Source organism: Monodelphis domestica, chromosome 4 (assembly GCF_027887165.1).
Source record: "Monodelphis domestica isolate mMonDom1 chromosome 4, mMonDom1.pri, whole genome shotgun sequence".
In the NCBI taxonomy this organism is placed as follows: domain Eukaryota; kingdom Metazoa; phylum Chordata; class Mammalia; order Didelphimorphia; family Didelphidae; genus Monodelphis; species Monodelphis domestica.
In genome coordinates this window covers 303,440,072-303,456,634 of record NC_077230.1, presented here as the reverse complement: position 1 = coordinate 303,456,634, position 16,563 = coordinate 303,440,072, and the positions used below count along the sequence as shown (strand labels likewise).

At 38.0% G+C, this 16,563-nt stretch overlaps 1 protein-coding gene across 1 annotated transcript in view; it reads right to left on the bottom strand.

Moving 5' to 3' along the window:
- Positions 1-16,563, bottom strand: part of LOC100026292 (WD repeat-containing protein 49-like) — a 223,135-nt gene that overhangs the window by 21,551 nt on the left and 185,021 nt on the right. Inside the window, exons 18-21 of the mRNA XM_056825130.1 lie at positions 15,834-15,888; positions 14,221-14,266; positions 4,572-4,631; positions 1,492-1,657 (exon numbers count right to left, since the gene is read on the bottom strand). Coding sequence (XP_056681108.1) covers positions 1,492-1,657; positions 4,572-4,631; positions 14,221-14,266; positions 15,834-15,888 — 327 coding nt within the window. The remainder of the gene's footprint in view (positions 1-1,491; positions 1,658-4,571; positions 4,632-14,220; positions 14,267-15,833; positions 15,889-16,563) is intronic.

Here is a 16,563-nt window from a genome sequence, read left to right as displayed (position 1 = left end):
GACAACAGTAAATCCCTTGGTTTTCTCCTCCTTCAATGAGAAAGGGCATAAAATCCAAGGGATTAGGTTAGGTTGGTTACAGGGAACAAAAGAGAGAAAAGAAGCTGAGGATAGAAACTTAGATGGGTGGGAAGATAGTGTTTTGTTTTGTTTTTTGTTTGTTTATTTTCTACATTCTTGCTTAGTAACAACCTTAAAACAGAAGAGCAGGGCAAACAGTATTAAGTGACACACAGGACACATAGCTAGAAGTGTCTGAGATCAAATTTGAACCCAGAATCTCACAACTTTTGGTCTGGCTCTCTATCCACTGTGCACCCACTTGCCTGGAATATTCTTGACAGTAATAAGGAAACTGGGTTCCACAAGGGGCCCTGGTCAACCAAACAAGTTTGATTCTAAGTCTTCTTGGGGCACTGGAAGTTTGTCAAGTACATCACTTGACAATTTGAGTGATTCCCAATTTATTGAGAGTAAATTTAAAAATTGGGCAATTTTTCATCTTTTCATCATCATTGTATACTAACTATGAGGGTAGTCTGGGTGTGCCCTCAAAGTGTCTTCTAGCCCTGTGAATGTATAATTGACTTCAAAATCATAGGTAGGGATGCAGTATGGAAACAGTATTGGATTTGAATTCAGGACACCTGAGTTCAAATTTTGACTTTGACATTTGTTAGCTGTTGGACTGTGGATAAGTTACTTGACATCTACAAATTTCAGTCTTCCCATTCACAAGAGCTTCACAATGGTCAACAATGCCAAGCACACAGTAGGACTTAATAAATGCTTGTTAACTGGATTTTTGAGAGAAAACACCTTGTGAACCTTAAAGTGATAGGTAAATACTATTGCTATTATTACAATTATTGCTTTCCATGAGAGGCGATACAGTGAAGTGGTTAAAGGACAAACCTTAGAATCAAGTGGACCTAGGTTCAAATCCCATCTCAGACAGCTGCTAGCTGTGTGGCCATCAGTAAGTCCCTTAATCTCTCAGGGTCTTCCCTGCTCTTTTCTAAAACTATAAATGGCAGACAATTTAACAGATATGAAAATTATAAATTGCAGATGATTTGCAGATATGTATCTAAGAGTTATTCATAAAATGAAATCACAGTTCTAGCCCTCAAATAGGATCCTGTACATAGATACAGTCCTATATTGTGAATGTTTCAAAAATGACTTTCTAGGAGGTAAAAAATCCAGGGAATAAAAAGGCAAATAGGAAGAATGTTGGATAGTGTTAGATTTGGAGTCAGGAAGACTTGGGTCTGAATCTGCCTCACACTAGCTGTGTCTAGGCAAGCCATTTTACATGTCTCAGTTTTCTCATCTGTTAAATGGGAATAGTAAATATCTCCCTCATGAGCTTGTTGTGAGGGTTAAATGAGATTAAATATGTAAAGTGACCTCCAAATCTTAAAGCACTACACAAATACGTATAGCATCATTAGACCTTCAAACACCAAGCTTTGTCCTTAAATTTACCTTCTGGATCTTCAGAGCAGTAAGTAAGGACTGGTGTGTTTAGCTTGCAGTATATGTGTCCTGAGATCAAATTCCAAATGATAATTTCCCCATCATAACTAGAGGTGGCAAGAAGAGAAGGTGGGCACTGAACGACACATAAAATATCATCCTTATGTCCCCGGATCTATAAGAATGATAGGGAGGGTGTCAGAGAAAATGAGATAGAGCAAATAGTTAGTAGACATTTGTGAATTTCCTACTATGTGCCAGGCACAGTGGTAAGCACTGGGGATACAGAAAGGGGCCAAAAAAAAAAAGATTCAGGGAGACTCCACCTTTGACTGCTAGCCAGATGTTAAGGGAATTATTCTGGTCTCTTCCTGTGATCTAATCTAGTCTTGTGATTTTAGACTAGAAGTAGTTTAGTATAAAGGAAAGAGGATTGCATTTAGGACCAGAGCACACAGATTTCTCTGGGCATATCCAGTTCTAACATGGAGAGGACTGCGAGGGGCCTTTGAGTATGCCAGTTTGCTAACATAGAGCCTACAGAGACTCCTTCCATGCAGGTGAGAGTAGCTTCCTTTGTTTGTCTGCTTGTGTCCTTAAAAGTGGTGAGACAGAGACATTTATTCTCCTTTCCACCATTTTTTCCTGCTGTCTCTTTTGAGCCACTCTTCTCTGTTGCTCCCAGGATCGATGCCACTAACTGAAAGGCTGGAGGGGAAGGAATGTTCTTTTTATTCTTTCTCTCTTATACTCCAAGTCCAAGAAATAGACCTTGTTTATCTTCTGTATTGTTTTCTGTTCCAGAGTACTTCCAGAGACAATTCTAGTAGTCTTTTTTTTTTTTTGAATCCTGATTTCCCCTCTTACAAAGAATACTAAGAATTGGTTCCAAGGCAGAAGAGTGGCAAGGGCTAGGCCATTGAATTTAATTGACTTGCCCAGAGTCACACAGCTAAGAAGAGTCTGAGGCCAGATTTGACCTGAAGACCTCCCATTCCTAGGCCTGGCTCTCAATCCACTGAGCCACCCAGCTGCCCCTCTCATAAGCTTTTAGTTTGAGCCATGATGATCTGGGAGCCAGTGGCGTGGGAAGCTTATATCCTCCACATTTTGGGGGGGAGTAAATTTATATATTTTTGATCATTCCTGTAAGTAAGTATTCCTTTGTAAAAGGCACTGTGTTACATATGGGGGTCACCTTCTCTCTATTAGAACCTGGCATGCCCAGAATACTCTGGTTACACCAGTTTGAAGTCTGTCTTTTGCTACTTCCTTTGTACTACCTGTGTAATCTTGTTTATGCCACTCATAACTTCCCTGGGACTCAGTTTCCTTAACTGTAAAAAGGGGTGGTGTATAGAGGATCTCCACAGTTATTCCTGGTTCTAAATTTCATGATACCCCCCATCTCACTTTTTCCCATGAGGCCAACATTTTTGCTGTCTCCCTCATCATGCTGGCTGACTTATCGTGTTGACAGGGCCCTTAAACTCCTTGCAAAAGAATGAATGGGAATCAGAACCCAGCTGCCTTCTTTCTCCCCTAGCCTGGCTAAGATCTGTCTTGCAGATTGTCACAGAGCACTAGAACAAGGAACTCTCCAAGGTGGCCTGGCTTTCAGAAAACCACCTCAGCCTTCTCTCTGCATGCAAAGCCCGCTGACTTAAGAAATCTTTTCATACTTTCCACCTGGTCACCATGGCGGTGAGTGTGTGCCCATCAGAATTCAAATGATCTGCCCTTTTCAAAAGATGACTCTCAGGAAGCGATTAATTATCCTGGGCTGAGCCAGATGGCAGGCAGCCCTCAAGAAAGAAAAGACATTTAAAAATGATCTCCCAAGATTGTCATCTCAGAATTGTAAAGATTTCCTCTGACATCAGGCTTAAACTTCATCTCTTTTTAACTTGGCCCTTCTTTTCCAGTGGAGGAAAATTGAGTGACAGGTAGTTTATTAGATGACAATGAAAATCTTATTGGTTCTGAAGAGACTCCCAGGTCTTTCTAAATATCCTGAAAGTCTCCATATGCGTGATAACTCAATGTGTGCCAAGTGACATTGTTTTGATGCAACTTAGCCACTAACTTGTTGTCTATGAACAAGTCACCTTTCTTAAAAATAAGCCCTGATTCTCTCATCTATGAAATGAATGGACTGTTGATTAGTTGCTGTTGAAGGTATCTTTGGATCTATAATTCTAGTTGGGGATGGGACTGAAGACTGTATTTGATTGATTTAATGGCATAACCTTTATGTAAATCTGAATATCTTGTTTCCAAATCCAGCATTCTTTCTACTGTAGCTATGGAGGTCACTTAACTCTTCTAGGAACTTAGAGATATTTAGAGTTCTTATAAGAATCATGAGGAATTCCTCCAGCAGTGAGGTATTGGATCATGGGATCTAATATTTAGAGCTGGAAGGGATTTTAGATATTGTCTAATCCAACTGTCTCATTTTAGAGTTGAGAACATTGAACTCCAGAGATCTGAGAAGACTGGTCCAAGGCTACATGGATAGTGAATGTCAGAACCAGGATTTGAAATCTGTTTTTCTGTTTCTGAATCTAACACAACTCCTCATATAGTCTGTAACCACTACAGGCAAACGGGAAGCCAACTTGAAACCCTTGTGCCCCCTAAATTTGGGTGACTGTTTAAGGGAAGAACATTAATCATTACAACTGCACACTTATGAGGGAGTCCTGGAGTAGGTGTGTATGTGGCTCCTAGTTCACCTATGACAACCCCATCATTAGTTTGTAACTTTGCCCATTGTAACATTTGCACATTGGGACAGTCAGTCTAAACTCATGATCACAAATGCTCTTTCTCTTGCCGGCCAACACCTCAATGTGAACATTGCAAAGGTCTGCTCAGGGATAAATTGGATTTAGAAGAAGTTCCCTGTAATAGTGACCATCATCTGGACTATGACTAGTGAGTCTCATCATCACACCAATACTTCTTAGACATTCTTTCTTTCCCCTGGTAAGTCAGTGAAGTTCTAAAGGTCCCTTGGACAAAGGAGACATTACTTTTTATTCCTACTTTGCAAGGAGTGAGTAAGAACCCAAGCTAGGACTTACTAGATCGTCTGGCCAATGTGGTTGAGGCCTCCAGAAATGATGGAAATCGTGAGGAGAATCCTGCATCAGAAATAAAAAAAACCAAACTATTTTTAACTAGAAAAATTAGAAGTTGATATAGTCATATGACAGGGAAAAGGATTCAGTCCACCTCTTAAACCTTCTAAATTCAGTTGCCTGGGCTCCACCATTGATTTAAATACTCTAAATGTCAAAGCAAATTCCCCTTGAGCCTGTGTAAATGAGAAGCAATGCTGCACAAAAACATTAAGGTGATTGCATTTCAGCAAATCATATTTCTGGTGACAGCTTTCCCTAGGATGCTGATAAAAGAACAGGCCGGTCATTGCCCAATCTTCATTATTATACCTACAGATATTTATTGCATATGCTACCCATTTTTTTAAAAAGTGACTACATGACTGAAATGCAAGCTCTACACTAAGGAAAACTGGATAATCCACCCCCTAATAAGTCTAATAATGAATGTAAACCTTTCTTCCCAGAAAATAGTATTTCACCATGTTGTATTATATGAATAAAAAAATGAAGTATTCATATATTAAAGTAAAGAAACATTTTTCAATGAATAATTATCTTACAGTTTGGAACTAGTTTTCTGTTATATATGACTGTGTTATGAAACCATAGCATGAGAAGTTTAATATTTATTTTGTTCACTATTTTATTTTACTTTTAAAATCCTTACCTTCTGTCTTAGAAGCAATGCTTTGTATTGGTTCTAAGACAGAAGAGTTACTGTAAGGGATAGGCAATGGGGGTTAAGTGACTTGTCCAAGGTCATGTAGTAGGAAGTGTCTCAGGCCAGATTTGAACCTAGGATCTCCTGTCTCCAGGCCTGGCTTTATACCAATTGGTCCATTATTTTTAGTTTCTCTTTTCTATTTAACTTTTGTGGGTCTCAGGCACAGAAAAAAGAAGAAGATGGGCAAGGGATTTTTTCCCTTGGCTATTAATAAAGCTACTAACTGATAAGAATGATGAAGACACCCACATAGAAACCTTTTCTGATTGTCCTAATTTTTAGTGATTCCTCCCTGGCCCCCTAGCCACACTGTTGCTATTTAGTCCCTTTTCAGTCATGTCCACCTCTTCATGACCCCTTTTGGGGTTTTCTTGACAAGTATACTAAAGTGGCTGCCATTTCTTTCTCCAGCTCATTTCACAGTTGAAGAAACTAAAGGGAATAGGGTTAAGTGTCTTGCCCAAAGTCACACAGCTAGTGTCTGAGGCCAGATTTGTACTCAGGTCTTCCCGACTCTAGATCTGGTGCTCTATCCACCTGGACACAATAGTACCCATTTATAGAATGAGGGGGTAGGGACTTGATGGCCTCTGAGGTTCCTTCCAGCTCTTAATCTAAGATCCTCCCTCCCTGCCCTAAAAAAAAATACTCAGACAAGAAAAAATAGCCATCCTTTTCTCACAGCTGGTATCTAGTGGCCAATAGATTTATTTGAGCCTCACTTTCTTGATCTTCTCTGAGTCCATCTTCTGATAGTGGAAACAGTGAGCAGCAACATGAACAAGAGTGAACAGGGAGAGAAGCAAAGTGCTTGGATGAATTATAGTCTGGATAATCAGCCTCTGACTATTCTTCAGTTAGTCGCCATCAAACTCGAGGCAACTAAAGCTGTTCTTGTCTGTGGGATAGAATGAAGTACTGCCCTTCAGCACACCAGTTAAGCCTTGTCTCTGATTAAGATTTCCTTTGGATGATGGAATGGACAAGCTCAGAGGCCTCTCCCAGGCAAATTCTCCTTGCTACCCCAGAGAATTTCTGCATTGCTCCTTATTTCCTCTTCCCTTCCCACCTACGCCAAGATATTGTCATTTTCTTTAACAAAAATATTTGAGAAAGGAAGACTATAACTTTGTGCTGAATTCTCAAAGGATTTCATAGTCATTTCAAGGGGAAAAAACTCATTCTCCTCACTCCCTTTGTGCTTGCTCTCCTTCTAGAGGTGTATGAGCACACAAGTGGGTAATACACATCTGTTTTCTATTCAACAAACATTTACAGAGTACATCATCTGTGTAAGGTGCTGTGCCAGGCTATGAGAGAGAATAAAACATGGACTAGGTTTTTTTTTTTTGGTCATTAACAAAGCAATTAATAAGAGTTATGGAGAAACATATATATGTGTGTGTGTGTGTGTGTGTGTATATATATATATATATATATATATATATATATATATACTTTTTATGATACTTGTAATTTTTAGTGATTCCCCCCTCTCCCCCTCCCCAGACCCCTTTAGTATTTTTCTTCTGTAACATGCTTGGTGGGTTCTCTCAGGTCCAGGCCTGTTACATCTCTCCCTCGAGGTTTTCATGTGCTCTGGTGGGTATCATCTCTTTTATCTGTCTTTAGCTCCAGCCTCCACTAGCTATGTTTCCCCACATTTTAGGAGACCAGTAATTAGCACCCCAACCCCATTTAATTATTTAACACTGGATAACAAACAAAGGCAATTTACTTAGAAGATATATCCAGGACAAAGTTCAAACATTCTACAAACACTTTAGGGCCATAGTTGCTCAGAAGGGGGGGGGGGGGGAGGAAGAGTGTGGATTAAGGGATTAGGCTCTAAATTTATTTTAGTTTTGCATTGCATTGATCCCATCAAATTCATGCAAAATGGAAGCATGACTATTGGATTAGCCTGCTCTCAGGTTCCTCAAAGTCCAATCAACTAAGAATTGTCTATATGTCAGGCATTTTGCTAAGTCATGGACACTCACTCCTCAAAATAATTTCTTGGAAACTCTGGAATGACAGGATGCTGAGGACTCTTTGGAGACTTTAGACTGGATCAGGTCACAGCCTCCATTCCCTTTAATCCAAAGCTCTCCCCACCCCACTCCAATTGAGTGCTAAAGCCAAGATTTGGAGGCTGAAGATGATAGATCTTTTTGATGAATCTGTAGTCAATCAAAAAGTCTCTTCTTCATCATGTGGTTAGCTGACTGAAACCAATTATTTCCTAAGATGATTAGAGTTAAAGGAAAAGAATCTATATCTTCTAAAACATTTATAGCAGTTCTCTTTGTGGTGACAAAGGCCTTTCCAGCTCTTTCAAATTATCCTGTTTATCATTTCTTATAACACAATAGTATTCCATTACCATCATATACTCTTTGTGGTGACATTATCCATCAATTGAGGGATGGCTAAACAAGTTGTGGCATATGATTTTAAGAAATGTGCTGTAAGAAATAACAAGCTAATTAAAAAACAAAACCAACCACAAATCCTGGAAAGATCTACATGAAATTATGAAAAGTGAAATGAACAGAACCAAGAGAACATTATATACAACAGAATTATCATTTGAAGAATGGCTTGTGTATGTCCAATTTTAGAGAAAGAACTGGTAAATAGAAATAAGCAAGACTTGGTTTTATATATACATACATGTTTTTGTCAAATGATGCCTTCTTTAGTACAGGGAGGGGGAGGGAGGGAATTACCTGAGAATTTTAATGTAAGAAATAAACTGATTAATTAATTAAAAAATAAAGTGGAATAATGCTGGAAGAAAAAAAAAAGAATGTCTTCATATGCTCCACAGTCTATGTTTCCAAAGCTATTTTCATAATTCTCTCTGAAGCAATGTCCTGACATTCTCTATGTGGAAAGATTCCATTTTCTCTCTCTAGTGGCTTCCACCTGGAGATGCCATCTGAGGCATTCTGGGCATGCATCAGATTACTACTACATTATAAATGTAAATCCAGTTGGGTTTGCTGGTCCAATGAAGGACAACTCTGTAATATTTCATACTGGGTGGTTTAGGGAGATGTGATTCTTGACTGGCTGAGCAATTATTGACAGAGAAGAGAAATAGAGGGAAAAAATAAGTGTCAAGGAGAGAAGGCACAGGCCTCAAATGGGAAATGGGAGATTTCCAGATCCAAAGGCATGGAAGGAGGAACTGATAGCTCAATATCTAACTCTAATACTCATGCCTGCACCTTAGAGACTGCTAAGAATAGGCTTTTTAGATGATTTCATTTCATTTTTCAGTTGATCTGAAATTTCACTTCACTTCCCTTTACTCATGTGTAAACTCATCTTTATAGTTTCCCTATTACTGTTTTCCCTTCTTTCTTTGATAAGTATGTTTACTTGATAGCCATAATTGTCTTTTGTGTAATAAGCACTTGATGAAAGGAGAGGGAAACTGGTCAATGCTATACTAATTTTTACCCTCCAGGTCTGAGGTGGAATTATTTGCACTCTCCATCCTCACCTCCTTAATTGCCAGGGAAAGTGGCTTTCATTCTAAACCCACCAGCCCCCAAATTATATCCCTAAACTTCAAATAACTGATTTTAATAAATATAATTCCTTGTATACATAAAGTTTAATCTCTATATTATAAGAAATAAAAGGGCTGAAAAAATACATCTCTGTTCTTTAGTTTTGGGGTGGAATGAAATCTCTCATGGAAAGGAGAATTTTGTGGAGGAAGTAAAAAAGAAAATAGATCAGAATGGTCAAAGGAAAATTCTAACCTACATCAGGAATATGCATAATAATGCATAATAGTGGCATAATAATGATCACTGAACATTTGGAGTATAATAATAGTTGAGAGCTGCTTCACATGGAGAAGGGACCCAGAGCATTTCAGGACGAAGGGCCTTCTTTTCTTACAAAGAAAAAGTATATAAATCCATAGGTGTCAGTAGGAGATTAAGAGTGATTATTCATGACTCCTAATAAGGAGTTTTTAAGGAGATATAAATAATATGAGTCATCTTTGGGGCACATTTCTGGTTCATTATGGAGGCTTCTGAAAATTATCAAATATGATGACCAGTGCCTACTTCTCATGATTTAGGTTGGCACAAATTATAGCCTCAGGAAGAATCTAGGAAGTGTAGCTAAAGATTAAAACTCCCAGGCAAACAAACCAAAACCCCCCCAAATACATTGAAGTCTTGGGGGCACGGTGATATTTTCAGCAATGTTGCTTTTTTAAGAGAAGAGGTGCAGAAGAGAAATGTGGATTTAAGGAGTGAACAGAAGACTTAAGAAGATAGTATCTGAGAATGAGATTTAGATTTTATGAATTTCAGCTAAATAATAAAGAACAATGAGCTCTTAAGAGATGGAATGTACTTTTTAAGGGTTGGTAAATACTTTTGCTTGAAATCCTCTGTAGCACACTTAGGCTCTAGGCTCATTTTCTCAATCCATGCTCCAATTAGAAAGTTGAATCCCTAGATTGTCCGACTACATATCCTGTCAGGGTCCTAGAGATAATCCAGAGGGATTAGGGCATTTTTCTAGTACTATTGCTCATAAGGGCCCAATATTTCTCACAATATTGATTTCCAGCTAACATCTCTTCAGTATCATCTAATCAATGATTAATGCCTCAGTATCAGTTTCCCCATTGGTCTCCCTCAGTATCAATGAATTAATTATTATCAATTGGCTTTTACAAAGGGATATTTTCAAAGGTAATATAGCAAGATCTTAAGTTCACAAACTTCTGGGACCTGGAACACACTTCCCTCTATCATTTCAGCTGTTGGACCTCTAATGACTTTTCTGAACTTTCAAAGCTCATGAGGCCATGACCTGGTCCATTCTGTATCTGAAACTCCTTCATCTAAGACCAGGAAAGAAGGGGCACAGAAGAAACAGCAACTCCATATGTTTGTGATCATAAGGCAACTAGGTGGGAGAGGGACTCCCCCATCCAGAGGTTTATGGAATTTTTTCCCTCCTCAAAAGCTGCTGGGGTGGGGAAGGGGGTGAGAGGGAGATCTTTGGGCGGCTTGTGCCTTTTGTGTGCACACTCAGTTCTAGCTCAGAAGTTCCTCCTCACAAGGAAATAGTCACAGATTACCTGTATGTGCTCTGAATCATGGATCAGAAGTTCCATTATTCATGCCTGGATACAAGCTCACCAATCCTCTGTGCAGATATACACAAGATAGAGGTACGGGTTCCTAAGAGCTAGTCTTTTCTTGGCCAGTCCTGTGTTATGCTTGCAAATCTGCTCAGGTCTTTAAATTGAAAATGGAGGGGAAGGAAGAAAAATGCTCAAATGGATCTAGATAGTGTGGACAGCAACAGTCATTACATAGGAAGGATAGCAGAAGAAAGCACCACTAATTCACAAGGGACAATATCTAAAAAGAGGGACAGCAATAAAACTCATGGCCTCAGATCTATAAGTTCACAAAACAATAAATCGATCAAACTGGAAATCCTAATGTAAGGAGCTTCATTTAATGTGGCCATTGAAATGTAATGGGATGAGACTCATGTCTCAAATATTATTGAAAAGTTACATCTTGTTCAAAAGAAACATAATAGATTTCAAAAGTAGGGAAGAAACAGTGTTATATATTAAAAAGATACACTGATTTCAGGAAATCTAGGAAGGAGGAAGAAGCAGATTGAGGAACATTTGGGCAAGAATCAATGGAGGTAGAAACTACCAGTACTTATTGTGATTACATTCTGGGCAGAAGGAAGCCTTAGATAAATTTGTAAAACACATCACAAATTTAGCAAGGGGGCAAGATAATAGCAGGAATGGGGACTTTAATTATCTGGATATCTTCCAAAGTCCTCTCTCTGCTGACAGTAGAACATTCTGATAAATTCCTGACTTGCTTTAATGATAATTTCATTCATCAAAGGATGAAAAAACTCATAAGAATTGCCACTTTGTGTCTGATTGACCAACAAGGGAGAATTTGTTGCTGGAGTAGGCATGATTGACACTCTGGCAGTAAAAAATGATTCTATCTTAAAATTCAACATAGAGAAAGAGTAGAAAGCTAGGCATAATCTGACATAGAAAATATATTTTAGGAGAATGGATTTTAAAGTGTTCAGTGAGAGGATAGGTAATCGACCAAGTTAGTGAATAAGCATTTAGTAAATGCCTACTATGTGCCAAGCCCTGGAGATACAAAAATAAATGTGAAATAATTCCTGCCCTCAAGGATGTCATAGTCTAACTATGGGAAATAGCATGTACATACATATAAGGAGGGTTGACTGATGAAGGTCATGCACAGGGCAGGAGATCTTAACTGTTTTGTGTGTCATAGACCCTTTAGGTAGTCTGGTGAGGTGTATGGATCCATTCTCAGAAGTTTTTGTAAAGGCATAAAGTAAAATACAGAAAATTACAAGGAAACCAATTATATTAAAATTGTTATGAAATATTAAACATAAAAAACCAACTTCATAGACCCCAGGTTAAGAATTTCTGACTCAGAGTTGAGCAAATTAGTTTTCCTTGTGGGTTATACAGAGCATACATAGATGTTCTCTACCTAATTCTAATTTTATACATAGAACTTTTGAAGTCTGTTTCCAGCCACAACTGACTAAAGGGCTAGTATTATATAATGATGAACATTTTCTACTTGACTATAAAGCCAGAAGAACCAGTAACTCAGGTCCTGTTAAATTGAGATTGAGTTCACATGCAAAAAGGTCAATACAATGGTAGTCAATCTCTTTTCCCTCCTGGTAGCAAGTAAGGCAAGAATTGCTGTGAGCTGCTGGGTAGGAGGTTGTGCTATTTCCCACCTGGCTAGTATGTGTCCAAGAACACATGATACCCTTTTCTTTTATATTTCTTCTTTCTTGATATTAGGTGAATGGGTATTCTGGAATGGTAGTGTCTTGGCAACCTTGTCAGTTTAGGAAATCCATCAGGGCCATCAGAGATCCTCTGGCAATTGAAGCCAGTTACACAGTCTAATGGAAGTGGTAGCAATGGATGACAATAGAAGAAATACTCAAGGGTATAAGGCCTGAGGATAGCTGCTTCAGGGTTGGGGGCCCTTTTGATGGAAAGAAATGCTGGCTGCTGATTTAAGCAAAGAGCTTTACCCAGAGGAAACTTCACAAGGATTCCATGAATCAAGAAAAAAAAATTCTAGTCCGAGGAGACAGGAAGTAATTTCTTAGCTGCATTTGGCATGTGCCTAACTACTATGTATGCTAAGTTTGAGCTCAGCCTCCCCATGGACCTTCCATTTGTAAGGAAAGAATCTGTCCCCCCAGTTTGGTGTGAAGGATGTTTTTGTAACTTCTGTTCTTCCTATGTCTTCTCAGTAAATATCTCTTTTATAAGAACTAACTGATATCAACTGGCTGATTGATAACGAGAGGCACATTGGATACAGGCTTGTGGGAGATAGTAATAGAAACTCCAACCTCTTAGGATGACCCAATTCTCAGGGTTACTTTTAGAACTCTGAAGGAAACAGTAGTCATTGCCCTCTAGTGATCCAACCTGCCATTGCAAATGGGAGTTGGGAGAATGAAATCAAAGAGAGAGTTTCACCTAGTTTCATAACTTTGGGTTCTTTCCTCTCTCTTAACCCTCAACCAATCAGTTACCAAGTCTTGTTGATTTGGGTTCTATTAGGTCTCTCACGTATTTGTCCACCTTTCTATTCATATAGCCTTCATCCTAATTCAGGTCCTCATAACTTTTCCTATGTATGGACCACTACAACTGCCTCCTAATTGGTCTCCATATCTCCAAGTTCCTCATAGATGCCAAATTGATGTTCCTAAAACATAGATATGATCATGTTATGCTTCCCTCACTTCCCAATCCCACCTCAAAAATCTTCCAGTAGTTCTCTGTTGCCTTTAGCATAAAAGAGAAAATCCTTTACCTGCCACTGAAAGCTTTCCATAATTTTTCTTCTACTTATATTTATAATGTAATTTTATTTTTTCAGTTACACTGGCTTTCTGACTTTCCTCATCCTACACCTCTCCACCTATGGACAATGGTTTTCATGTCTGAAGTGCATCTGGTACTATCTCTGGTACCATCAACTGATTGAATACTTAGTTTCTTTTCCAGTTCAGGTGCCACTTTCCATATGGAGACTTTTCCTGATTTCTCCAATTATTTATATTCTCTTCCTTTTGAAACTATTTTGAATCTATTTACTTTCAATTACTTACAAATTATTGGGTAAATAATTTATTTTCCCACTCAAAAATAATATGAGATCCTTGAGGGCAGACATTATCCTTTGGAGTGATTTTTTTGGTCTATATAACCTCAGTATTTGTAATAGTGCCTTCCATATAGAAGATTTTTAATATGTGAGTTATTAAAAATTGAACTGAATGTATTAAGCCCAGAAGGTTGGAAGTAAGGAGACCAATTAGGATAGTAGACCTTGAAGGCAAGAACCATGTATCGTATTGATTTTTGTATTCCCCTCAGCAACTAGCTTAGTGTCTTGCATGTAGCAACAGCTCAATAAATGCTTGTTAAAATGAATAGATTCTAAAAGTGGCCCAATATGACCCAGCTGTGTCTGCCACTTACTGTCTCTGTAATCAAAATTTCTGCCTGCACCCAAGTGAGACCAGAGAGAATAAACAACAGAAGGAGCAAAACAAGGGCAAGAAAAAAATGTTATGAAGAAGAGAAACTGAAGAATCCTTTCTTGACTCAATTTTTGCTTCACTGGCCAGGCATGTTATTAGGCAGAAACTACTAAATATCAATGTGTTGCATTTCTTTGGAAAAGAAAAATGGCCACCTGATAGAAAGTTTATTCTGAATCAGGGGATTGACATCGTCTGATTTTGCCGTTTACTTACAAAGTACATGTTTATTCTTCTGTCCCATCCAACAGCTATAATGTACCTAGAATGATGGGGAAAAAATGGAGTCAGATAGTTGAGCTTATCTATTCTTATAGATTGTATTAATACATCAAGAGCCGGTGATTTTATCAAAATAACATGGATCACAACTGAAATAAGTTTCTTACTTTTTATCCCTCTTTCACAACCCATCTATTACTTAGTTGTCAAGTTTAGAGGGTTGCCTGAGCCTTAGTGTTTGCCTTTGGCTGTGAGGCTAGTAAATGAGAGGATTTGAACTCAAGCTAAGACCAGCATTCTTTGAACTTTGTCATGCTGACATTACTTAATTCCTAATCACTACTTAATTTTTCTACAACACTCACTATCCATGGGAGAAACTGAATGAAAGAAGAAATTAAATTTCTATCATTTTATTGAAAATGATACAAACCAAAATCAGAAACAATTTCCCCCTAACATATAAAATAATCAACTGAATGAAAGGCAACTCAGAGTAATACAGAGAGAGATGGTCTTAGACCTAGGAATATTTGGATTCATAATCCTGACTCTGACAAATACTAGTTGTGTTACTCTGGGCAATGCCATTTAATCTCTCAGTGATCTTGGCACCCAAGACTATAAGTTGTACAGAAGGTATGGACTTATATTGGTAAAAAGAGTTTGCCTCAGAGAGTATCCTGTCAATACAATTACAGGCCCAGTCTTTATTCCTTTTATATCCAACAGTTGCAAAGCAAAGATCTCTAGGTTCTGAGGAGATGATCTAATGGAGAGGATGGTGGAAAAGTGTTGAATCTAGAGCCATAAAGCCTAGCTTTGAATTCTTGTCCTTTCACTCACTACCTATGTAACCTTGGAGAAGTCACTTCATCTCACTGGATCTCAGTTTTGATTAAGTTATTAATTTATTTTAAAATTTAATTAATTATTAATTAATGAATCTAAATGACCTCTAAGTTCTAAGTCTGTGATCCTATGAACCCAAGCTCCAAAGTCACAAGCTAACAGATAACTACTGTTTTTTTCATTTTGCAGTACTTGGGGAATTTGTAAGTCTTGCTCATCTTAACAAGTAGGATGTATGAGTCCAAGTTGTTCTGGGCAGTTACTCCTAGGTGGTATGAAGAACATTTGAAGGGGCAAAACATCTCCTGATGACTCATTCTCATGAAAACAGGCAATGATACTATTATTTACATATATATATGTATATATTTTATCTTAAAGAATAGTTCATTGTATTTGATATTTAGGTATTAGCCTCATTTTATAAATGAGGGGGAAAAGCTTTTAAAAAGGTTAAATAACTTTTCAAGGTCACAAACATAACAAGGAACAAAGATTTGAATCTCTGTCTTCCAAGTGTTCCTCCCACTGTTCCATGATATAATTATTCCTTCGTATCCTAGAAATCTTGTTTTAGAGAGAAGAAAATTGGAAGTAGGGAGACCAATTAGGATAGTACTTGTGGGCTAATTCCTTATGACAACCCTTAAAATACTTGAGGATGACTATCATTTCCTGCTCCCTTCACCCAAGTTTCCTCTGCTCCTGGTTAACATTTCTGAAGAGCACGTCTCACTGATGCAAATATAACTTACTTATTTTGATACACTTCCACATAGGTACAATCACAGACTTCATTGTGCATCTCATCTGGAAAAATGATATAGTTAATCATCCTGTATTCCCCAAAGCACAATTGACTGGTCAACAAGCCTTTATTATGTGCCTACTATGTATCAGGCAGTGTACTAGGTACTGGGGATATGAGTATAAAAAATGAAACAATTTCTATTCTCAAGGAGCTTTCATTTCCATTGTAAATACTTGAATTGCTTTGTTTACTTTGGATTTGGTTCTACTTGTGAGGAAGAAATCACTCACTTTTTAGAAATTAATGATCATGTCAAGGCCACTATTCAGAAATCCTACAAATCAGAAAAGCTTTGCTAATTTACCAAATTGTACCTTCTAACCAGAAAAAAAAAAAGATTTTCTGCTCTTCATGGTGGATAGTCTTGGACCTGGAATCAGGAAGACCCAAGTTCAAATTTGGCTTCAGACACTTACTGGCTATGTGATCTGGGGCAAGCCATTTAATCTCATTTGCCTCATTTCCTTTATCTGTAAGATGAAGATAATGATAACATCTATATGAGATTATGTTTGGAAAGCCCTGAGCTCAGTGCTTTGCACATAGGCACTTAATAAATGCTTGTTTCCTTTCTGTCTTTCTTCCTCATAAATAGGGATAGATATATTATCTTTTGATGGGCAAATGAAAGGATCAGCAGTTATGGTTTCATGATATTTTCTACACACACTTCT